This window comes from Culex quinquefasciatus, chromosome 1 (genome assembly GCF_015732765.1).
Source record: "Culex quinquefasciatus strain JHB chromosome 1, VPISU_Cqui_1.0_pri_paternal, whole genome shotgun sequence".
Taxonomy (NCBI): domain Eukaryota; kingdom Metazoa; phylum Arthropoda; class Insecta; order Diptera; family Culicidae; genus Culex; species Culex quinquefasciatus.
Genome location: NC_051861.1, coordinates 80,114,703 through 80,140,507, shown reverse-complemented (window position 1 = coordinate 80,140,507; position 25,805 = coordinate 80,114,703). Strand labels below are relative to the sequence as shown.

General features: G+C 40.1%; 2 protein-coding genes across 2 annotated transcripts; one reads left to right on the top strand and one right to left on the bottom strand.

Annotated features, from left to right (window-relative positions):
• The first annotated feature begins 2,787 nt into the window (after positions 1 to 2,787).
• Positions 2,788 to 17,247, top strand: LOC6039041 (leucine-rich repeat extensin-like protein 1). The gene is made up of 4 exons (XM_001848667.2): positions 2,788 to 2,995; positions 9,589 to 9,860; positions 16,654 to 16,888; positions 16,970 to 17,247. The coding sequence occupies exons 1-4, from the start codon at positions 2,963 to 2,965 to the stop codon at positions 17,069 to 17,071; spliced, it is 642 nt and encodes a 213-aa protein (XP_001848719.1). The 5' UTR covers positions 2,788 to 2,962; the 3' UTR covers positions 17,072 to 17,247.
• Positions 17,248 to 17,659: 412 nt separating this feature from the next.
• On the bottom strand, positions 17,660 to 22,761 carry LOC6039042 (pupal cuticle protein 36). Its single transcript, XM_038249087.1, has 4 exons — positions 22,633 to 22,761; positions 22,048 to 22,453; positions 21,460 to 21,987; positions 17,660 to 17,913 (listed from the first exon to the last, which is right to left on the bottom strand). Exons 1-4 carry the CDS (start codon positions 22,645 to 22,647, stop codon positions 17,858 to 17,860), a joined length of 1,005 nt encoding a protein of 334 aa, XP_038105015.1. The 5' UTR covers positions 22,648 to 22,761; the 3' UTR covers positions 17,660 to 17,857.
• Positions 22,762 to 25,805: the final 3,044 nt, after the last annotated feature.

Sequence of the window (25,805 nt, the reverse complement as noted above, 5' to 3'; positions counted from 1 at the left end):
TAACCACGGCTTAAAATAAAAACTTAAAAAATATTTCCGAAGCCGTACTTTAAAAAAAAAACTTTTTTTTAGAAGTGCTCATTTAAAAAAACTGAAAAGACTCGCAAAAATATTACGACAATCAAGAACAGGTTGTTTTCAGAATAAAAAAAAAAACATTGAGGGGCTGCCTTTTTTTAAAGAACTGCTCTTGTTTGAAAAAAATGGGATAACTCACATTTTTATTACAAAAACTAATATTTTTCAGGGAATGAAAACTATTCAAAAAATGGTAAGAAAAATATTCTGTTTATGAGCAATTCTCTACGAAATCGGTATTTTTTCTTCTTTTTTGGTACCTTCGGTATGCCCAAAGAAGCTATTTTGCATCATTAGTTTGTCCGTATAATTTTCCATACAAATTTGGCAGCTGGCCATACAAAAATGATGTATGAAAATTCAAAAATCTGTATCTTTTGAATGTAATTTTTTGATCGATATGATGTCTTCGGCAAAGTTGTAGGTATGGAAAAAATGATAAACGGTAAAAAAAATTGCACAAAAACATATTTTTTTTTATATGCCAACTTTTCAGAAATTTCCAGGTTGTGCAAAAAATCTTTGAGCGAGTTATGAATTTTTGAATCAATACTGATTTTTTCAAAAAATCGAAAAATAGGAAAAATGCTAGCGATTTTTTGAAAAAAACAGTATTGATTCAAAAGTTCATAACTCGCTCAAAGATTTTTTGCACAACCTGGAAATTTCTGAAAAGTTGGCATTTAATGTCCTCTAAAACATATCAAAAAATAAAAAAATAAAAATAGTGTTTTTATGCAAATCAAGTTTTAGTGACAAAAAATTAAATAAAAAATCATCATTATTTTTACCGTGTATCATTTTTTTTTTCAGTGGTAGTCCGTATCCATACCTACAACTTTGCCGAAGACACCAAATCGATCAAAAAATTTCTTAGAAAGATACAGAGTTTTGAATTTTCATACATCATTTTTGTATGGCCAGCTGCCAAATTTGTATGGAAAAATATATGGACAAACTAATGATGCAAAATGGCTTCTTTGGGCATACCGAAGGCACCAAAAAAGTTTCAGTCGGATTAAAAAATACAAATAAAATCGAATGACCGAAATCTGAGCGAACTGCTCTTATTTAAAAAAAAAAACAATCATTACTAATAGTATCGATAAACTCTCAGAAAAAAATCGGTTCTGTTTGTAAAATTTTTTTTTTTTTTCAAGAATATTTAGAAGTTTATAATCATTATTATTTATTTCATTTTTCCACATTCAACCTTTTGTCCTTTCGACGTTTTATCCATTCGACCTTTTGTCCACTTTCGACCTTTTGTCCATTCGACCTTATGTCTTTCGATCTTTTGCTATTCGACCTATTGTCCATTTGACCTTATGTCCTTCGACCTTTTGTCGCACATATTGCCAGAACAAAGGGAAAATGTTGACCAATTTCATCAAAGAGATAATTTTGGCCATTGAGTGTAGTCGTATATCAAAACTTTTCTTGTAATTATTTTTCATAACAGAATGAATTACTTATCGAACAAATCTTTGATATAATTTGGTGTTAATATAACAGTTAATCTGGGTGTTTTAATAACAAGTTCCTGACTCTTGACAATAATTCCACCTGCGCGGGAAACGGATTCTTTGGACAATTTTACACTAAGGACATTTTAAATTTTGTTCTAAATTACAAGTTGTTTCATTCAAAAAAGTTTTGGTGGCAACATAAATAGTAGTTTATACAACAAGTTTCAAAAAGAAGATTTTTTTAGTACAAGTCTTACATTTATCCTACGAGATTCAATAAGTTATATAAATACGATGAGTGCCGAAAAAAAAGTTTGGGAAATGTGTTTGTACTTTTTGTACTTTTCAGCCCTTGTATCCTTTTCCATCTATTCTTTTCCATCATGTAATTTTTGGTAAAAAAAAATCCTTCGCTTCGTCATTTGATAATGTCAGCGAAAGTAAAAAGTTTCACTACGAAATTAGAAAAAAAAATCTGGCGGTTTTGTTTGATGTACAGTAACTTCACTTATATTCAAAATATGTTAAGCGAGTCAAAACATGCAAAATATGATTATCAACGTAGTAAAATGCATTTTAAATTGTTTTCAGTTGATTGAACTAATGTTAAATAGTTTTTGACACCTGATTTTCAGTCCAATTTTGAAGAGGAAGTCTACAATATCTTCAAAAAATACCTTACTTACATGATTGAAACGTTTTGCCATGTTCATAAAAAAATCTAAATTTAAGAAGAAACCGATTTTATGAGGAATTCTAAAGTTTTTGATGGATATAAAACTTGTTTGATGAAACGATATTTGAAAAAGAAAAAATCAAACAATTTGTTATATTAACGAAAATCATGAAATGACTGATTTAATTTTTAATTTTTCGAATATTTATTTGGCAGAACTAAAAATTTTAAAAGTACGTACTCATTCCCACTATGCGCCAATGTCAGTCTTCAGACTTAACCTCAGATCTTCTTGAGAGAACCAAGCGACCACCTTCTTCAGCTTCTTCATGTTCTTGAACCCTCAAACTCTCACTTCTTGCACGACGCAACTACCTCTCGTCTCGTGATGTTTGCGAACCATTTTCCACGAGTTTTACTTTCGGTTGCCGAAGTTTTCCGCGCGCGCGAGGGGGTGCAAACCGTCGTTGGTTCACTCGAAATGGTAATTGTGTGGCGGCGCAACACTGTTTGATATATAAATCAGATCATTATTTTCCACTCCAGTTTAGTGGTGTACTAGCTTGCAATGGAAGTGGTTGGTCGGATTAGTGTATAATTAAGCTTTGAAACTAGAGTTAAAAAAAATAAGTCTGCAGCAAGAAAAACAGACGGAGGAGAATTTGGTGTGAAAAGGGGAATTTTGGAAGATATTTTTGGCATTTTAGATTTTAAGTGAAACAAGTGAACTGAAGTAAAAATGATTAACCGAGTTTTTACGCTTGCATCAGTGGTGAGTGAAATAATGGACTAATTAAAAAAGGACTGTAAACTACAAAGTAATGAGTAAAAAACAAACGCTACAACAAATACAAGTGCAAAAATTGTGAAGAATTATATTTTGAAGAAGAAAGCATAATGATAACTGGTTGTGATGAAAATCGATTTTTTTTTTGAATTTCTGTGCATTCTGAAGGATTTTGATGATCTCTTGAAAAAACATACCTCTACTCTTTAAATTTTGTATTTTTCAAATTTTGTTAATAAATTTGTACATCTTTATAGAGAGATTTGTTATCATTTTCTTATTTCTAGCTGATGCTTTCGTATCCAAGAGAAGTATAATATTTAAATTTTAAATGGAATGTTAAGATTATGCAATAATCATACCAAACCTATCAAGAATCGCTTAAAGTATCAAATCTGTGTTCGGAAATAATTTCCATTTCAAACTATGGTCCCCATAAAACAAAATAAAATCTATCAAGAAAGGCCACGAATTTTATTTTTTATAATTAATTTTAAAGTCAATTTTAAAGATTTGGTGGTAGCGTGTCGACCAATATGGATTTTTAATGTCTTCAATAGAATCAGCATTTTAAACTAACCTAAAAACATAACCTAACCTAAAACTAACTTAATCTTACCATAAACTAAACCAATCCTTGAATCAAGGGGTATTCAGATATAGCACATTTTTCCCTGAATTTCAAACATTTTTCTTGAATCTTCTGATCCAACATTTTTACTTCTGCTAATTCATGAACCTCACTTGATCTTGTCCAGCCAGGAACATTCAAAACCATTTTGAGTACCTTGTTTTGGACACGCTGGAGCTTCAATTTATGAGTTCTAGCGCAACACTCCCAAACAGGTACTGCATACTCAATAACGGGGTAAATTATTTGTTTGTAAACTGCTAGCTTATTTTTCAAAGATAGCTTTGATTTTCTGTTAATTAAAGGATACAAACACCTGATGAGAATGCTGCACTTGTTCAATATTTTATCTACATGCTGCCGAAACAATAGTTTCGAGTCAAGTATGAGACCTAAATAGACAACTTCCTTTGACCAGGGTATCGAAACATCATTCATTTTAATCAAAACATCATCCTTTGGGACAAATCTGGCCGATTTGGAAAGTGGAAAAATGATGGTTTGAGTTTTGGCTGCATTTATGCGAATTTTCCAGTCGCCAAAGTATTCGGAAAGAACGTCAAGACCCTTCTGAAGACGGCCAACTAAATATCTGGTTATTTTACCCTTATAAATAACGGCAGTGTCATCAGCAAAAAGTGACAACACACCATTACCAGGAAGAGTAGGCAAATCAGATGTAAAAATATTGTACAGAAGTGGGCCAAGAATACTTCCTTGGGAACCCCAGCATCAATGTTGAATAATCCAGAAGCAATCCCATTCAGAAAACCCTGAACGATCTCTCCGAAAGATAGTGCTGGATAATTTTGATAAGATACATTGGAAAACCGTATAAATACAGTTTATGTATCAAACCATCATGCCAAACATTGTCAAAAGCCTTCTCAACATCCAACAAAGCCATAGCAGTTGATTTAGACTCAAGCTTGTTCTGCTTGATGATTTTAGTTACTCTCGTAAGCTGATGAGCAGTATTATGCCCTTTCGGAAGCCAAACTGCTCATTCAAAATTATATTATTATCGTTGGTAAAATCCAAAAGCCTTGAATAGATGACCTTCTCAAAGAGTTTGGACAGACTACTCAAAAGACTAATGGGACGATAACTTGTTGGCGATGTTGGATCTTTTGAGGCTTCAAAATTGGTATGACTTTGCCCAGTTTCCAATTGGTGGGGAAGTAACCAAGTTGCAAACATTTATTGAAAATATTGGCTAGATGTTGAAAGAACTGATCACTCTGTTTTTTCAACACTAGATTAAAATGTTATCAAAGCCTGGAGCTTTCATATTTTTCATTTGTTTAACTGCAACTTTGACTTCCTCACCAGAAACATGGGAATCTGCAGGAAATTCAAAGGTAGAGTCATTGATTGTTGAAATACTATTGGCAACTGATGTTTCTTTACGGCTGGTCATGGAAGCGCCAAGATTATGTGAACTAACAAAATGAAGCCCAAGTGCATTTGCCTTTTCCTCGGATGTAATCAAAGGAGAATCCTCAACAATAAGAGGAGGAATAGGCTTTGGTTTGTTTTTAAGAACTTTTGAAAGTTTCCAAAATGGTTTTGAATAATTCCCAAGCTGGCTTACATGTTTTGAAAATTCTTGATTTCTGATATTGTCAAGTCGGTCTTGTATGATTTTGTTCAAATTGTTAACTGAAATCTTTTGTCATAGTCCCCAGTCCGTTGATATTGTCTCCTATAAACATTCCTAAGTCTAATCAAGTGTTTAGTATCTACGTCAATATCAGTTACCTTAAAATTAACAGGAACCTCCCGAACGTTGGCAGCCTCTGCTTGGTTGATAGCCTGCTGGATCACCTCCAGCGAACGATCAATATCAGCAGAAGTTTCCGGGTGTTGATCATAGTCGATGTTGCTGTCGACCACTTGCTGAAACTGCTGCCAGTCAACGTTGTGGTAATCTTTCCGGGTTGGTTGCCGCTGCGGAGTAACGGAAGCTCCAACCTCCACAACCACCGGATAGTGATCAGAACTCAACTCTTCAAACACCTCAGGATGAGCCACGTTCTCAGCCATATTGGTAATGAAGAAGTCGATGATTGAGTGATTCCCAGACCGAGCCACCCTCGTTGGACGATCCGGACTCACAACGTTGTAGTATCCGTTTTGCAGATCGTTGTGCAGAATCACTCCGTTCCGATTCCTCCTGCTGTTGCCCCAAACTTCATGCTTCGCGTTGAGGTCACCAGCGATGATGTACTTTGCGCTCCGCCGTGTCAGCTTCTGGATATCGCTCTTCAGTTTTGCTGCTGAACCATCTCTGGAATTCACCTGACGTGGGCAGTATGCAGCAATGAAGAGTACTGGGCCAACCGAAGTGGGAATTTCCACTCCAACGGCCTCGATGATGTCCAGCTTAAAGTGTGGCAGCCGGCGTGGCTTGAGATCACGATGAACAGCGACAAGCACACCTCCTCCTCCAGAGGTGGTCCTATCGAGCTGCGTCGCGATCTTGTAGTTTTGCAGATAAACTTTTTCACCGGGCTTCAGATGAGTTTCCGTGATGGCAGCTACGTCGATCTCCTTCTCGCGAAGAAAATCCACCAGCTCTAAGTTCTTCCTCCTAATGGAGCAAGCGTTCCAATTCAGCAGCTTGAGGGACCTACGATCCATACTGGATGACGAACGAGGTCAGCACTTCAATCTGCTGGGTCTTGGTTTTGCATCCACGCAGTGCAGCGGACATCTGTTTGAAAATATTGAGGAGTTCGGTTGAGGTGTAAAGATCATTACCATTTTCCTCAACTGCTGGTTCTTGGGTTGGTCTTGGCTCCTGGCTGAAGCCCGGTGGTGGCGGTCTCGGCTCCTGGCTGGAACCCGGCCGTGGATGATTCATCTCAGCTCTCTTCCTGGGATCCAACGGCAACGGTGCCAAGTTCGGGACCTGGCGTCGCGGTTGAAGAGGTGGAAAATTTTGCTCCACCAGGGCTGGAGGAGTTCTACGACGCTGAGGCTGATTCTTCGTCGATGCTTGCTGCCGAATTTTCACGAACTCAGCTCTCTTGGGGCACTTTCGGTCGGTTGACGAGTGCTCACCGTTGCAGTTGAGGCACTTCACCAGCGAATCTTGGATGCACTGGGATGTGATGTGCGCATCGGTACCACATTTGGCGCAACGACGCTTCAGGTGGCAGTTCTTACCTCCGTGCCCGAAACCCAGGCAGTTGAAGCATTGTGTGACGTCACGATGCACTGGTCGGTATCGCTCCCACGACACGATAATGTTGAAAACCGCTCGAATTGCCTTCAGCTCAGGAAGCGTCGTCGATCCCTTAGCCAAATGCAGCAGGTAGAGCTGGTCACATCCAGTTTCAAAACTTTTAGCTCGGCAGCTAATTCCTCCACTGGCATGTCGTACAGACCTCTGACGACGATTTTGTACGGCTTATCCATGACGACATCATGGGTAAAATACTCCGCCTCGTTTTCGGTCAAGTAATCCTTGACCAGTTGATAGTGCTGCCTGGATTGCACCAGCACCTTAAATCCGTCCTGACACAGACGAATGTTGCCTTGGACTTTCCCAGACTTGATGAGTTCAACCAGCCCCGCTCGAAAGTCGATCGTTGCTGCTGATTGCCGCACATAAAAGGAGGCAGTTTCTCCTTTCGCTGTTTCACTTCATTCTCCTTTGCTTCCGCTACCTGGTCCTCGTCAGGCAGTCCAGCGAACTTGTTGTTCTTCAAAAGCTGCTCCTCGTGCGATGAAGAGTTCTCCTCCTCCTCATCCATCGGTACAGTACCGTCGCTCTTTTTCGTCTTTTTGCTGTTCGATGTCACTTCCAAAAGCACCTTCCTTTTGGAAATTCCCGGTTTTTGGCCATCAGTTGAGGCCTCAACCTTCCTTTTGGAAATTCCCACTTTTTTGCCTGCTTGAGCCGCAGGTAGGGCAATATTGCCGGCGTTTTGCGCCGGGACGCGACGAGTCATGTTGATTCAGACAACCTTCACCAACGAATGCTCGGATAACAATCAGCATTTTAAACTTGATTTTAGATACAAATTGCTTTCATATATTTGAAACGTTGCATGTTTTGCTAAATTTATACACGGATGAAAGCCAATCCGGTAACTTTACGTTGTCGATGTCCTTGACAACAGGCCTCAACTTGTCGGGCCCACAAGTGCAGCCCAGTACTAACTTTAGGAAACACTGGCTTACAGGATTTCTATCCGTGTACTTTCCCATAACTTCGTAGCTGCTTTACGGATACTGGATTTGTTGAACACTCAGACAAACAACTTTGCTAAGTATTTATTCCTAAAAGTTTTTAAAATGCAGTTCGTAAAAAAGCTAAAAATAATCGCATAATCCTCATTTTTAATTTTTATTCTGGGATAACATTTAAGTAATCTGCACAAAGGAAAATATGGTTTGAAATCATTTCCATCAATTCTAATTCATTATTTTTTTGCAAATAGGTATGACATTTATTTGTACAGATTAACTAGGAGAATTTTCTCAAATGTTTGGCAAGGATTCAGTCCCAATTCCATCAAAATCTTCGCAAAACTTTGGTGAAAAATTTGCTTAATCACTCCCCATTTAGCTAGTTATTCCTTGACTTCAGTTGAACACGATTTTTAGAAGCTGTAATTGAAAGCCAAAGTATAAGTATATTGGCAAAATGAAAAATACGAATAAAGGAAAATTCTCATACGTTTGGCAGGTTAAACACTTGGTCCTATTGAGCTATTTATCACTGGATTTCAGTTAAAAGGGTTCCTTCAAAAACTACGTCCATAAATATTAGAAGGGGGTGCTGGAGTTTGTGACAGTCCATGTTAAAGACATAGGCAAAGTGCGTGACAAAGGGGGGGGGGGTGTCTTAAATCCCGAAAATCTCCGGACGCAATATTTGAACAAACCCTAAACGCTTTTTATGAGCTGTAATTGAATGCACTTTTACTGATATGCCAACAATAAAATTAGACTGTATCATCTAATTCTTTAAACACCACAAAAGTTTAAATGAGTTCTTAAAAACAAACAACAAAAAACTCTTCAGAATTATAGACGTTTTCAAGACAGTTGTCTTGAATTTATGAAAAAAAAATCAACTTCGAATAAATTTTGATTACATTTGGAACTTTAAATTTACATAACCTAATATTTAAATACAATTTATAAAAAAAAGTCATTGAACTTAAATAGTAAGAAAAACATTTCTTTGTGATGTTTACAAATGATACATTCAAAGTAAGGTATCTTGAACCCCAATTGTCAATTTTACGTATAGAATTCAATATGCTCACTTTTAGGATGAAATTTGTAAGAAACGCGGTGAATATCAAAGTCATTCCGGATTATGAAACAACAATTTTCAATGAATCTTTTTTAAGAACAATAGATTTTTTTTGTTAAAACGTGTATGGACTTCGCCTATATAAATCTTAAGACAAGTGAAGTGTAGTTAAAAATATGTTGATACCCTATGAATGTCACTCCGGGTTTAGGTATCTACATAAGTGTCATGATTTAGCACCACAAATTTTCTTTTTTTTTTGTTTCCGATGACAAATGAAACACGTCTCTTCGTGCCGAAACACTCCAATCAATTTGAATTCTGAACACGAAACCGAGCTTTGCATTTGAAACAAAATTCTTATACGATTCGAACTGAATTCCGTTTAAGAATTCGATTTGAGATGATTGGGCTACACTTAAGTCGATTCGCAAAGATTTTTTAATATTTTAATATTGTTTTATTTTTGTAGCTTCACCTTATGGCAATTTTAGACTAGGATTTAATCTAAACTAAAAAATAGCAACGTTTGATTAAAATATAAAGGACTTTAAAGATATTATAATAACGACAATCATGAGTGTCTTACACAATTTACTTTAAAAACAGTTCAAATAAATCATCCAAAAGAATTATGCAACAATACATCTTTCCTTTCCCCCCTTAATCCAGCTTATCTCCCTCACCACACCCTGCCTCGAAGCCCGCCCGGAGCCCCCAATCAGTGGTGGAGGTCCCGGCGGCGGCATTGGCCCCGGTCCCTATCCTCCGTCCCGGCCCGAGGGCGGTGGTTACAACTACGGCCCGCCACCACTGCCATCGATCTCGGTCAACAGTTACGGCTCGGCCACCTCCGAATATGGTCCGCCAACGCAGGCTCCCGTAATTCACAAACACGTGTACGTGCACGTTCCACCGCCAGACCCAGAAGTTCCCACCACCAGGTAAGTGTCCCCTCCTGGGGGGATTCACGATCCAGCAATCCAATCAGCTTACGTAAGGGGGGCTGACCTTCGTGGGTCACACCGTGCGACGACCCAACGGTCATCTGCTTGAACTTCTTTGCTTTGCACATGTCTCTACGGTGTCTCTCCCGCTAGTGGATTGAGCCACTAAATAGTCAATGTTATGGACTGTTGTCCAAACAACTTCTTCATGTCAAACTTTTCCAGAAAATAGTTACGAAATGCATATTTATTCAATTCCTTGAGACCAAATTTATCCCAGAAGAACCTTTAAGAAAATACAATTATAAAAATCAGTAACACCTTTTTATTTCTTACTAACGTCAAACTGCGACAACATCCCACTACGGCGGCAAACTTTCGTTGGGGACATTACGGCTGAGTCGAACATCTGGCCAATGATGTGCAATGTGGACATTGCGTTGATACCATAAGTCATCGCAGGCGGCGGCGTGTCACCCCGTTGAAAGGGCAAACTCGACTCCGCCGTCGCGTGAGTGACTAAGCGAGTTGTCAAATGAGCGAAATGGCACCTCCTCGGATCGACCGAGAGCAGCGATCAATGGACTCGCCGCTAATGAAGCGTATTGCATTGAGGCTCGAAAGGATGGGGCAGCATCATGCTAAGGTTAAGATGGCAGAAGGGTTGTAGTTTGGATGGTTAGGAAAAAACGCTTTTACAGTACAATGTTTGAATCAAGGTTTGAAAACTTTGCAATTACATCGTCTTGCCTATGCTTGTTTTGTGATAATACAAAAAGTTGAACAGGTACAGACCAGACTCAATTATCCATGTCTGAATATTTTTGAAAAATTCAAACTGATTTGGTTTCTGAGGACCTCAAAGTTCATGCTTCCCCTCGAGTTGAACCAGCGCAAAAATTTTGTAGGTCGGTATAATTATAATCTGGGTGATGAATAGAGATAATGCGTAACGTGATTTTTGAATGATCCCACTTTGTTTACATCTACAAAGTAGGAGGCTGTTCAAACTCAAGCATGACTTTTTTCTTACAGGTAAATGAACTGTGTCAGTGGCTTTATTTTATCTTGTTTTTGACTTTTTTGTTGGAAAATTGTGTATGTTTTCAAGTTTCGATCGGGTAGTAGAGGTTTTTCTTTTTTACGGGTGACGAAGAACTGCGGCGAGAGTGTCATTCTGCGATGTCGCAGATAAATTTTCTGGCTGATTTTGGAATCCTGCAGCTTTTCCTGGTCCAGCAAAAAAAAACATCGCTAATTCTAGCAAAGCTGATCGAACAAACAGAGAAGATTTTCACTAAATCAGTAGGATTTCAAACGGAATCAAACAATTAAGACAGCTTCTGGATGGAACGCATCGGCTCCATAAACAATTTCAATTCATAATTATAAAAATGACGATCTCGCCTTCAACTTTCTGAATATTTCTTGACTTCAACTCCAGGTCCTTAGAAGCCAAAAAAATTTCATTCCAAAAAACTTTTTTTAATGATCAAAACAATACTTTCTACTTTTGGCGAACAGTAAATTGGTTCCACTTTGACAGTTCGAAATTGAGGCCGTTTTGCGAACCACTATTCAGCACCCAGATTATAATCATTCAATCAGACCAATGCCAATTTTATTTCTAATTTACTCTTTTAAAATTTCCTAAAGGAAAAAAAATGCTTATAGTAAAATTTAAAATTGGGTTGACTTATGAGAAACTACGTAAACCTTTAGCAAACAAATATATCCATAAATTCATTGATATTTAGCAAAACTTGACAATGATATTACAAATTGAATTAAAGTACATTGTAAATTTAAATTTAATATTTTTTTATAATATCAGGAAACTAAATAAAACATTCCTTCAAATTGAAATTTATTCTATTCTGATCTCACACAAACGCAGCCAATCCGATGAAAGCATGCTGAAAAGTCTTTTGAAAAAAAGATTTCTTAAAAAGCTCATAACTTTTGGTAGAACTAACCAATTTGGATGCTTCCGGTTGCAAAAGATCCAGTTTGTCTATATTTTTAACAAATATGTCCCCTTTTGCCGGAGATATCCCGGATTTCTTTGGGGTACCTCGGCTCTCCTATTTGGTTTTTTGGTCTATATAACGAAAACTTTTTCACAGAACAATGTTGGAAATGATGCAAAACTTCGTGGCATCATTCCTGCAACAATAATTAACATGGTTAAGTCCTACGTTAAGTGCCGTACATCCGGGAACACCCTAAAATGTATTAGAAGAATTAAAGATGCCAGACCTTCTGCGTTGTGTTTACCGCAGAGAGGATTTTGAACCCAATTTCACAGAATCTACAGGGGAGGGAGGATGCGAACTGTATACCAAAAGCTCCAATATACCTTAAAAATGGAATCAACAAATTGGAAGCAGACTTAATTAAACTTGAAGGGGTATGGGTTTTTAATGATCATAATCAATTGGCAGTGCGTGGCCGAATGGTTACGCTGTCTGGGTTCGATTCCCATCTGCTGCAACCTTTCATCGGATGAGGAAGTAAAATGTCGGTCCCGGCCTTGGTTGTTAGGCCGTTAAGTCATTCCAGGTGTAGGAGTCGTCTCCATGCCATAAGTACAAACAACACACCAAACCAAGCCTACTCCGGTGGAATCGCTGGCGGCGATTGGACTCGCAATCCAAAGGTCGTCAGTTCGAACACTGGGGTGGAAGGTTCCTTGAAGTAGAAAGAGGTTTGGGTGCTCTCCCCATTCAAGCCTTCGGACTCCTAGGTTCGAGCAGAAACTTGCAATAGAGACCACAAAAGACCCGGGGGTCGTTAATGCGGATGGTTTGATTTTTTTTGATTGAATCAATTGGTTAGAAATTTTATTATATTGATCTTTTGTGACCACTAAATAACATTATAAATTGAAAACAGGATTGCTATTTCAAAGGTTATTTTTTAACATTTTTCCTTTATTCTTTCTTCTATAAATCAGTAAAATCATACCCCGTTTGAATTGGTTAGCTATTGATAGCTACCCCATTCCATTTAACGTTTTCCCCCATAAATTTTACTCTTTTGCTCTAAAAATTGGGTTTGGCGATCTATTATGCGAAATTTTTAGGACACCAGGTATCCGAAGGCTTGAAACGATGAGCCGACTCAAACCTTTTTCTACACCTTCGCTATCAGCCACCCCGGGAGTTCTTCTACCGATCAGCGACTCAAACGAGGCAAGGTTTTTTTTTTCAACCTAACCTTACGTCCTAAATTTGGGACGACTTTTGTTACTTTGAAAATTAAATTAATCTTTCAGAAATGTTATAACTTCATCACTGCCAACAATCCCGAGTTCACACGGGTCATCAAGAGAGTACGAAAAAAAAACTATAGCCTGAACGTCTTGGACACACCCCAAGTCGACAACGTCGATGTAAAGCTGCAACGATCAGTGGTTTTACTACCCAAATCAATGAACAGATGATTCACCAAGTAATTCCAACAGACTTTTCGACACCGACACGATCAAATCACGACAATGCTTTTCCTCAAAATTCCTTGACTTAAGTCGCATGCCAAACTTACTACCAATTAGTAGTCAAACACGATGGCCAACCTGATAGCAGTCATGAATCCAAAAGCCCCCAACGAAACGTTACACCTGTCCTACCGTCGTCGTGGTCGTCGTCCCAATTAAGTAACTCGATTCTTTTCCATAATATGTGCGATGATTTGGTTTGGGGGCGAGGAGTTTCTTCACTGCAAGAAAGAAGAAACAAAACTTATGCCGCAAGCATGCATTTTTAATACATGTGCTATCAACACGCCAAACTCCTCCCATGCTATGCTCTGAAGAGCAACATAGAAAAAACAAGCAGCAAATTAAAAGAAGATCATCTTATGCAAACCACACCGCAGCTCTTTACTGCACTTTTCCTGCAACATACCGGGCGCGCATCGGGTTCTCGCGTACAAATATCTCAATTTTCCCATTTAGTTCTACCAACTAGTTGGCAAATCGTTTTCACACCAGCTAAGCCAAGTGATCTGATTTGTATGCTAATTAGCTGTGCTCGCTTGGGGAACCGGAGGCTCTGTCGTAAAAACGTCTGGACCAATGCACAGTTTTGAAACTCTTATAGCTGCATAGATCATCTGAAGCTCGGAAAACTGGTTGGCCTCTGCAGGTCTGGGCTGGCAGCATTTAAGATGTGATTTGGATGATTTATTGGGGCAGGATTTCTGATAGGCATTGGAGGGACAGGTGCTATTCCTTACGTTTATGTAAATTTTCTTTTGATCTTTGCGATAGACGGTGCTTTAGTTTAAAGCGGCTACGGACATTCAGGCCTGTGTGATTCATTTTAAATTAAACAGTTTCTTTCAATCAGCTAAATTGTTCGAATCAATAAAACTTTTAAAGATGTTATTACCGTTATTGATCCAAAATTATTGTATCGGCAATAACTCCAAGGATAGATAGAAAACATTGCCCTTGGACCTTGGAATTCGGCAGCCAGATTCTCGACCATTTTGAAATCAGTAATTCGTCGCCGTCGTGCTAACCTGTCGTATGTACATTTTGGGTCAAATTGAGTTAAGAACGTCATTGTGTGCAGCTCACAATGTCTCACATTTTGACTTTCACAGATCCCCAAAATTCGATTTCAATCCTCAGATATTCAATAAAAACCGAAAAAACAGCATCTGTGTAAAATCGCATGCAAAAGCATGCACATCACCTTTGTGAGCAAAAGCATGTAATATTGTATGAGAAAACGTGTACATACACAAAAAGCATGTACCGAAGAAAAAAAATCAGATCTGCTCACCCCAAAAACATCATCAATCTGGCGAGAGTCATATTCAGATTACCAAGTCCGCGCTCCAACCCACCCGGCTATCTCGCCGCTATGAAAATGGTTGGATCAATGCCAATGTAACAGTAGGTTTTCCGTACGTCGTATTCTGTGTTAACTGCATACAATGTATGGGGAACCTACAGCTACACAGCAAAAAAACCGATGGTAAAATCGCATGCAAAAGCATGCACATCACCTTCGTCAAAATAAACACTTAATATTACACACTGCATGTACAATTTTTGCAAATACAAAAAAAAGTTGCAACTGACGGGAGTTAAACCCAGCACCAACAGTAAGGAATGGCGTCTTAGCCCACTCGGCCATCAGACCGATGAATAGCTGTAAGGATAAACGCATATATGAACTTGATATTAGGTCAAGTAGGTTTCCCATACTGATTGGCCACATATTTCAGGTCGTAAAATTACATAAAATTGCTTAAAATTATGCAATATTTATTTTACACCCAGCACTTTTACACGCAGCTGGAACACTACTTTTTTAGCTGTGTACATCGGTGAAGATCCAACTATAAACATAGCGGTGAAATAGCCGAGAGGGTTGGGGCACGGATTTGGTAAACTGAATATGACTCTCGCCGGTTTGATATTATTTTTGGGGTGAGCAGACCTGGTTTTTTTCTTCGGTACATGCTTTTTGTGTACACGTTTTCTTATACAATATTACATGCTTTTGCTCACAAAGGTGATGTGAATACTTTTGCATGCGATTTTACCATCGGATTTTTTGATGTGTGTTGTTCACTTTTCATATGAAAGAAGTTTCAATCTTGTCGTGCTATCTTGACACAGCCTGAAAATTGATGTTAGTGCGACAAGTCAGAACGCGTTAGACACAGGTACGAGCTAGACTGTCGTAAACATGTTCAATTATAACTCGGGACTCCGGCAACCAAACTTCGGGGCAATGCACAGAATGCTCAACCAAACAAAACATGTTTGTTATTGTTTGCATTGCGTGCTCTCGCTTTTTAGTTTATTCAAGGTCAAACATTACAACGCGTTTATCTCGGAACGTCAAATAGCGACATACGACAAAACCTAATACTAGGGACTGAGATAAACTTTATCCACATAAGTCACGTCAGATACAACTTATATTTTCTCATAATTTCACTGCCGGCCAGGAAGCTTGGTTGCACACACACACAAGATTAGTTGTTCAGCCAAAACTTTATCGAAGATTTATTCATGTGTCATGTACCGTCAACAGGGGCGAACCGGGACTACATGAACAGCAGTTATTAAAGCATTCAAAAGCTTCGAATTTAGAAAGCTAAAGTAGAAGTAGAAAATTGAAAGGAATTGAGTTTTGGCCAAACTTTGTTTTTTTCTTCAAACATACAGCACTCGTTTTAAAAAAAAGTTAAAACAATTTAAAATATTGAGGAAATGCACATAAGTTTAAGCTTCAATAGAAACCTAGATCGTATTTTAAAAAAATATTATAAATACGACATTTTGAGAAATTGAAAAAATGGTATAGTGTGAAAAATAGAAACAACTGATCTAGGAATGATATTCAATCAAACGATCACGAAAATTTACTTTTAATCGATGGAAACTTTCTTAATTTGTTGCTTGGGTATAACTTATTATTTAGGGACGTTAACTTTAGTTTAATTTATACCTCACCACGGCTTTGGGCTAAACATGATTTAAAACGTGTTATTTTCTGTGTGCAAAAAACCTGAAACTATCCCCCTTTTATGATGAATTCATAAAAGTTGAAGATAACCTAACAATATTTCGACCTTGTTTGTTGAACTGTCCCCTTCACGATTAGCTTTGAACAACCACTCAATAAAAGAGTTTGTGATTTCGCCCACTTCTTCTCAAGTACCCTTCTGCGACACGGTCAAACAACCCCTTCAATTACTCAACAACAACCCTCAATTACACAATATTTGACTACCTGTCGTCCATCTTAACCAACCCAAACAGAAAACCCATCTCCGTCCCTCCACCCCAGAAGCACTACAAGATCGTCTTCATCAAGGCCCCGTCCCCGCCGACGCCAGCCCCACCCGTAATCCCACCCCTGCAGCAAAACGAAGAAAAGACGCTGGTCTACGTACTCGTCAAGAAGCAGGAAGAACCGGAAGAGATCATCATCCCGACGCCGGCGGCCACGCCCCCGTCCAAACCGGAAGTCTACTTCATCCGGTACAAAACGCAGGTGATTTAGCTACCGTTGGGTGAAGTTAGGTTTGTCATTTTGACGGGTTTTTTTTTCTCTTTCTTATTTTCACCGAAACAGAAACAGGAAGACGGTGGACCATATCCGGCGAGTGGGACCCCAAGTGGCGAATACGGATCGCCCGCGGGACCTCCGAGCAGCAGCTACGGAGTACCGCTATAGTTCGGTCCTCTCCGAGTACATCTACCACAAGTTTCTGAAGCTGTTCGGCATGGCACGCGCCTAGGTTCGGATGTCGTGCCATGGCCTGCTTCCTGCGTCATTCATCCTAGTGTTCATCCAAGTTACATTCATATAGTAGGCCAATGAAATACAGCGTTTAGTTTTATTTTGTAAAATCTCTTGTTTTTATTTTTTATATATTTTTCTCTTACGCTTAGATATAGACAACAATTTGTTTCTTCTCTCTTTTATCTAGGGTCCCTACGAGTCTTAAAATTACGCACCTCTCATCGTCTCTTGATATCTCGTATTTTTGTTCAATAATTTAACAGCGCAAAAAATTGTCAGTTTCAGTTTGCTTCTAAACTAAACACTAAACATAGTCTCTTCTTGGGGGGTCATCCGGAACTTGGCACGTGTCCACAGGAAGACAGAAAGTTGAAAATCAGCCTGTAGAACCTTTAAAAGCAAAGAAGTAGAGCTGTGCCCCCGGGCGCCATCTTTCTTCTGTCACCGTTAAGAAAAAGAAAGATGGCCGCCCGAGCTAGGGGCGCTGTAGTCGCGCCAAGTTCCTGACGTTTCCGTTGGTTTTTTGTGGGTGTGCCGGAAGTGGGTCTAAACCGAGTTCTGAAAATCTTCGCGCACGCGTTCGTCCTTACTAGACTAGTTTTAAAGCAAATACGGAGGTATCGCGGGGTTATGTGCAAGTGTCAAGTGTGTCTGTTGCATTGTTCCGGAAGAAGTGTCATCGGCAAATAGTAGGCGTTGGCGAAGGTACTTTGGCACTTAGTGGTATCCCTGGTGACCACCGGTAGGGGCGCCGTACTCAGTGTGAGGCAGACCTGCGTTGGAAGAAAGTAAAGAAAAACGAATGTAAATACACATTAAGCAAGTGTCACTTCAACCGGGGGGCTTGACAACGGGCGCTCAGCGATGACACATAACCACAAAGACACATAATAGTGGTAATAACCGAACGAGGAAGACGACGGCTTAATTGTTCGCATGGAAGAGAAATCGTCATAATAAATATTTATCTAACTTTTGGATGGCATTTGTGGAAGCCTTGGTGCATACGCGTCGATGACAGCACAAGAGGGGGTCTGCCATGCAATTATGCAGATTTCTCTAGCGTAGCGCGCGTTAATTTGTTGCTTTTTATTGTTCTGTTTGATTTTTTGGCTCTAGTCGCAAACGTCAGCCAAGTGGCTTTGACATTTCAGATTGGCTGGTATTGGTCTAAGACGGGCGTGAAATCTAGGTTAGGTTTCTGATACGCTAAAGGTTAATTTTTGCATCACCATTATGCAATCTTTGTCCTTGTCGGTTTGGGGTGTGATTTATGGACGTGCTCTTTTAGTCGCTTTTGGAGATTTGTATCAAAAGTCAACCCTACTTTTCGGATGAATCTTCTTTTTGGTCCTAGAAAATGTCATATTTTGCATATTGAACTTTAAATGTAAATGTCATATGTGACTGTCATGCCCCTCGACTTTGAATATCATCTGTCAAAGTGACGTTTAGATACGCTACGGAGCAGTTTGTTTCCGAATCATTTTACGCCAAGAGGGACGTCGCTTATGATTTTTAAACGAACCTCTATATTAATTTGATTATAAGGAAAGAAACAAAACAGTCACGTGAACAAGTTCATCGACTTCGTCACCAATATCGGTGATTCATCTGTCTAACCCCTCGAGGAGAGCCATCAACCTCCGGCCGTGACATTGATCTGTGCAAATCGCCCGTAGCTTCGTGTGTGTCAAAACCCGAATCGACCATTCCAGAAAGCGAAAGTATAAAACAAAACAAACTTTTCGACATCGGGTTTTCGCACGACATCCGCGCGCCCCTCGGAAACTCATTAATTATAATATCTTTGAAATCTGAAACCACCAAAAAACAGAGGTCCAAATCGAAAATCGATCGATCATCTGTCAGATATGGGCTGGGGTCACTTTCGCTTTCGTTCCGGTCGATCTTTATGCTAATTGGGCAACACCTCGTAAAACAACCACACATGAATGACGTACCCCTCGGTCATCGTGACAGCCGTAGTGGGCGCTAATGCCGTCCGGTAAACCAAAACCCAGTTGTCGCTGGGAGAAAGTCTAACCTCAACATATCTTCCTAACTTATTGGCATTAGGGGCGGCTTAAAACTGGTTCGTTATGTTTGTCATTTGTTTTTGATTACGGTGTCTCTCATCCGGCTGGGCCAACTAGGATGATTCGATTATGTAAAGACGGAAAAATGCTGTTGTCTTCATAATACCGGCTGGAAGAGAGGAGGACCCCACGGCTGATCTCATGGCCTACCACGCGTTGTTATGCATATTTTGGAGAACCAAAAGGTCTCGCCTTTTGGGAGATTTCGAAAGGAACCGGTTCTACCGCAAAGTTCCGCCGAAATGTCACCTGCGGCGGGCGACGGATCAGGTGATTTATCAACCGTTCGTGGGAAGGGAAAGTTGCCCTCCGTAGGGTAAAAGGGGCAAAATGTGCTTTCTTTTAACGTTTTTTTGCGAGCGCGTAAAAAATGACGCTCTTAAAGGAGGTTTCAAAAGGGCGGCCAGGTCTTCTCGTCTAGGTTATGTAACGCGGATCGATAAAGATTGGCTACGATCGTAAAATTTTATGGGGATATTTAGAGGTTTTTTGAGACCCGCGCGCTGGTTTTCCTGGGACGAATAAATTGAGTTATTTAAATCGGTTAAATCATCGCGGCCCATGTGGTTATTGACCGAAGGCGATTATGAAACGGTTTTCATTTTTTTTTTTTTAAGAGGGACGCGTAACAGCGTGGGTCCTCGAACCGGTTTGAGGATCGGCTGACTTTTAAAGTGATGGTGAAATGTCACACCTGGTTCTTTTTGGATTACGCAGTAAGTGATGAAAGGGATCGGTTAATAAAAATTTCAAGCATGATTGGTTTACCCTTAAGCTGTCAAAAATAGTTGTTAAATGACAGTTTGTCACGTGCTTGTGTTGGAAGCAAAGTAAGTGACAACCGAGGGGATCGTCAGTTTTAAAGATCCATCCAGCAAAATACAGGAAACTTCACTGCACAAAACAGACTAAATTGGGAGTTTTTTTTTCTTTTGTTGATAGGCTTGGAACTTGATTAGTGCATGATTCTAATCGACCTTAACAATTTTAATGCTCGACTTTCTGACTCCCAGCAATCAATCGAACCAATTTGAACTAAGCAATCCTCGAAGTCATCCACTTAATCACAAATTAAACTACCTCAATCGGATTCTTCCCAGAAATCGTCCAAACGACCTCCAAAACCCCAAATATCTCATCATCATCTGCGCCCAGGCCATCCCACGAGGGAGTGTCCAGTCAGTTATGCAACATCACCGTCCGGGTCGTCACATTCCGGCGGACAATGGAAGAGTCACGAGACTAACGGGACCACGTGTTCCCCTTCCTTTATGTTCTTGTCCCGTCCCGTTGTTGTCGATTCGCTTTCTTTCTTGAAAAGCGAAAACACGTTCGAGAACTTGGACCAACCGGTTGGTCGCTCTAGTGGGGAGGTCGTAACCGGGTGAAATAAAAAGTGATGTAAACATTTTGGGTGTTGTTTATGGACAGCGGAGGGCATTCAGAAGGTTCATTGACTTTGGACCGCACCAGATGCTGCGCCGGGGAGGCCGTTTTCTGGACGGTCTGAAGATTTGGGTGGAAATGACTAATTAATTGGGGTTTTGGGACCTAACTGTGCCTGTTGAAACGGTTTAATTTGTCAATCGATTCTAGGACTTTTGGTCATCATTATATCGAAATTCTCGCAGAAAATGCTATGTGTCGGAACTGATTACTTTGACAGCATTCCAAAAGCCAATTTTCGTAAGCAAGATCGAATCTTGAGCAGTTCATGTAAGCAAGTTTAAACAAACTGTCAAATAGAAATACTGTCAACGAAAACGAAAGCAAGTGTTGACGTTTTCAAGTGATGAAATCGTTTTTGACGTTATTGCGTTCCGTGTTGTTTTCATAACGGACTCGTTGCTGTCTATGAGATTTTTTGTAAACAAAGTCATTTCTAGATCAGTTTTCAATCTCTTTACAAATTACCCACTTCAATAATGCTTTATATTGTTCATTTGCATGTTCTTTATAAGCTCTGAACTCAAAAACAAAGAAATTTTGATTTGTTTTCGAAAAAAGCCGTTCAGTGTTTGAGGTTACGGTGATCCTTCATCTTTTGAAAACAATTTTATGAAAACGTACTTTCAAGGGGATGGACACTCTACAATCTTCATATAATCTGTAGATATTTGATGAATCCAGATGGGCTCTCATTCAGGATCTCATGTGATCTCATTGTAGTCTTGTCAAGCCGATTGAATTTATAACCTCAAAATAATAACGACTACTTACTTCCACTGCTGATGGCCGATCCGGACGATCCTAACGCTGCATCGAATCCGTGGCCGGAGCTAGACGATGACGAAGCCGATCCGGAAGATATCGCTCCACCGAATCCGGAGCCGGTAGACAAAGCCGAGCCCGAGGATATCGCTCCACCAAATCCGGCACCTCCCAGCGATCCGCTGATGGCGTTGGCAATTCCGGCGGCACTGCCCGTCGCTCCCTTGTTGGCCTTGTACTTGATGAAGTAGACCTCGGGCTTGCTTGGTGGCAGAGGGGCCAACTGCGGGATGTTGATGTCAGCCTGGTCCTCGGGCTTCTTGACCAGCACGTACACGATGGTCTTCTCCTCCTGTTGGGCCTGCTGGAGAGCGATCTGGGCGGCCGAGGGCTGCACGTTCGGGGTCTTGATGAAGATGATCTTGTAGTGCTTACGGGGGACTCCCTGGCTCACGACCTGCTGGGCGCGGGTCTCCTCGGGCTCCTGCGGGGGCACGTGCACGTAGATGTGCTTCTGGACGACGGTCTGCTGGGGAGCTGGACGAAGGAAGGGGGGTCGTTGGAATCTACTTATCTAGTAGACAGAGTGGCACTTACCAAAAGATGCTCCCGAGGACACAGCGGATCCAAAGCCAGACGAAGACAGGCCACCAAATCCAGCACCGGACGAACCAATCGAAGATCCGAATCCAGAAGAGCTTCCGAATCCGGACGAGCTTCCGAACCCGGATGAGCCTCCAAATCCAGCCGAGTGATGAGCCTGTCCATGGAACGCCGGGGCAGCTTGGGCTTGATGGTGGTGGAACACTGGAGCCGGAGCTGGGGCTGGGTGGAACACCGGAGCGGGGGCAGGTGCCTGGTAGTATCCACCATGTCCACCCGAGCTGGCAGCCGACGAGGACACTGCCGAGTGCACAATAGGACGTGGTGCCGGTGCCGCGTAGTTATATCCTTGCAGCGGAGCTTCCGGTCGTGCCGAAGCAACGGCCACACATGCCAGAACCTTGACGAAAGAAACACCATTTTTAGTAACACGATAACACTTTCCAATCAGTTCATAGTCCAGCACTAGCACTAACTCGTATTAAAAGCAGCACTAAGTCAGCACTGTTGAAGCTCTATATCACTCTTTAGTGCTTTATCATTATTTCCCAAATCACACTTCAATGCACCATCACTTACCACTAAAATCTTCATTCTAAAAGCACAAAAGCCACCCAAAATCTGTAACCTATCACACTAATTAACCCAAAAGAACCCGTCAAACGCGGTGCGCGGCTGTGTATTCACTGGAGGAAGCCGAATCTTGGACTGAATATTGGAGGCATTGTTTGTATCGATAAATATAGGTAACTCCCCACCACCACCCAAAAAGGGGACGACCAGCCTGGCCACAACACAGATGAGCCGGCCAGCCGCCGCCTTGCGGAGATTTTTTTTTTCGGAGAGCCACGCCGAAAACCAGTCCCTACAGAAAGACTCACACACATCGACGCACGCACATGAAGAAAGCACATGGTGACTTGGGCTGATGCTGCTGCTGCTGCAGGCGACGAACCCCGCATCTCGCACCAGACGAGCTTCGGCGGTGACGGCGGTCACAACGAGAGATCTATCAGAGTTCAGGTCGCATGAATTTTTAAGTTGAGGGTGTTTCCTTCCCCGCGCACAGATGTGGAACGAAGTGATGATTTTATTAAACGATATTCAAATTTCGCCCACCTCGCGGGAAGTGACACAGGAGGAAACTTGTGTGGAAAAAGCAGCAGACAGATTTCATAATAACCGTGCGAAAATGTCATATCTCACGTAATTAACCGGTGTGGATTACCAAGGAAAATTTTTGTTTGTGTTTTGTAGGAAAGTGAGTTTCTTAAAAATATGTACATCGTGATTTTCTTAAAAATATATACATCGTGGCAACATATTCTGTATTTGTTAAAAACACATTTTTCAATTGAAGTGCCTCTGTATTATTTTTCATGTGGATAAAACTAGGTGTGTAATTTGTATGACCAAAGAAGACCCCTTTGACTTTGGTCAGATTCGAGGGAATGGTTTGCAACGGCTTTATTGATTTAATTATCAAAGTCAAAATATTTAAAAAAAAAACGTTACTTAATCCACCCTTAGGTGGTTGGCGCCTTCCTCACATTTAACGGGTGCTATCCAAAATGCAAAATTGCGTAAATAACACATAAGTGCTTATAACTCTTGATAGAGTTGTCAGATCTTCAATATCTTGGATGCGTTGGAAAGGTTTTTTGATAACCTATCCAACGATAGGTCGCATGAGAGATCCGGACAACGTTTTCATCAAATATCTGAGATCCGGCCTCCAAAAAGTATATAAATAACACTTAAGTGCTTATAACTTTTGATAGATTTATCAGATCTTCAATGTCTTGGACGCGTTGGAAAGGTCTTTTAAATACCTTTCTAAAAATTTATAGCATGACGGGTTTTCTTACAAAAACCACCCTTTTTACAATCTTCCGGACTATTGTTAAAATCGTTTTTTTAGCATAACTTTTGAAGTACTTAACTAAACTGCACTGTTTTAATAGCGACTTATGGGACTCCAAGACGGATCGAATGACACCAAAACGGACAAAATCGGTTCAGCCAATGTCGAGATAATCGAGTGACAATTTTTTGATCAACATCCCACCACACACACAGACATTTGCTCAGAATTTGATTCTGAGTCGATAGGTATACATGAAGGTGGGTCTAGGAGGTCTAATTGAGAAGTTCATTTTTCGAGTGATTTTATAGCCATTCCTCAGTAACGTGAGGAAGGCAAAAAAGGTATTAAGGTAGGGCCGTTGCAAATAGTTTTCAAAGTTTATGTCGCCCCCCCTTTAAAATTGGTCCAAAAAATCAGGGGGCAATACAATATTTTTATCAAAAAACTTAAAAATTTCAATTGAAATAGAAGTCTAATCTACTGAAAGCAATCTTGATTTCCCTATTCTGAATTGATAGTCATTTTTAGCATGGGCTCCTTAAAAATATTTTAAAATTTTATAGAATTCCAATGAACATCACCGCAAAAACTTTTTTTTTCTCGCAGAAATAAAATTTTCGTCGATACTTAGAAATTTTGTAAACTTATGAATGCAAAACAACCGGACATCGACAATCTTTCAGAGTATATTTGTTCTTAGATAGTTTACTAACATTTTCCCAAAATATGGTGGATTTTGATGAACACTACCTCAAATGCCAATAGTTTGAAAATTGACCCAATCTCACCCCTTAGAGGGGGTGACATTGGGTCAAATTAAACTAAAATGATGCTCAAATACAACGATATGATAAAAACAAGTCATCCAACAGTGTTTCTTGTTCGAGGGAATCGTATTGACACGCTTCAATGTTTGAAGTGGAGATTTTCAAACATTTGGGTAGTTTTCGAGCAATTCTTACAAAAATATTAGAAAAATGATTTTTCGAGAGGTCATTTTTTTCCAAAAACGTACCCTAACTAACTTAAGAAAGCTGCCAAAATAACAGCATTTGTTCTAGGAACAGCGAAGTCATCTTAAGATGTCCTCTACACAACCCTTTTAACAGAATTCAGTTTCATTGAGAACAACCTGAGAAATGGTAAAATCCGTAAAAAATCATTTTGACCCAATCTCACCCCCAGACCCAATATCACCCCCACTGACGGTAATCAAAAAGTTTTTTATTCAATTTAACGTAACACAAAATCCGGAGCGTGGATAATTATACACAGCAAAAAAATCCGATGGTAAAATCGCATGCAAAAGTGTATACATCACCTTCGTCAAAATAAACACTTAATATTACACACTGCATGTACAATTTTTGCATACACAAAAAAAGGTTGCAACCGACGGGATTCAAACCCAGCACCAACAGTAAGGACTGGCGCATTAGCCCACTCGGCCATCAGACCGATGTAAAGCTGAAAGGATAAACACATATATCGGCTTGACATTTCGATCAAGTAGGTTTCCCATACTGATGGGCTACATATTTCAGAGTTTAAAATTACACAAAATTGCATAAAATAATGCAATATTTATTTTACACCAAGGCCTTTTACACGCAGCTGGATTACTACTTGTTTAGCTGTGTATACATTTTCTTAGGGACGCGCATAAAAACGATTCAGAGAAAATGTCAGCACACTAGGAAGAAATTGAGGATTGACTAAATCTTGTACTCGAATCGCCTCATCCGATTAGTTCAAGAATGCTCTGTCCCTGCTTCCATCAGACGTCGAGGAGGAAACGTCAAAAAGGTTCCGTACCAGTGCAAACGGATTGCCTTACTCAGTCGCCAGCCAGCGACAAGTTAAGACGTGTTTTGCTCGTGTTGTC

Coding starts and splice junctions, on each gene's coding strand:
- LOC6039041 (XM_001848667.2), top strand. CDS start 2,963: ATGATTAACCGAGTTTTTACGCTTGCATCAGTG. Junction 2,996..9,588: donor TTTTTACGCTTGCATCAGTG/GTGAGTGAAATA, acceptor CCCTTAATCCAG/CTTATCTCCCTCACCACACC. Junction 16,889..16,969: donor TCATCCGGTACAAAACGCAG/GTGATTTAGCTA, acceptor TCACCGAAACAG/AAACAGGAAGACGGTGGACC.
- LOC6039042 (XM_038249087.1), bottom strand. Junction 21,988..22,047: donor GTCCTCGGGAGCATCTTTTG/GTAAGTGCCACT, acceptor TCCTTCGTCCAG/CTCCCCAGCAGACCGTCGTC. Junction 17,914..21,459: donor ATCGGCCATCAGCAGTGGAA/GTAAGTAGTCGT, acceptor CTTCCAACGCAG/GTCTGCCTCACACTGAGTAC.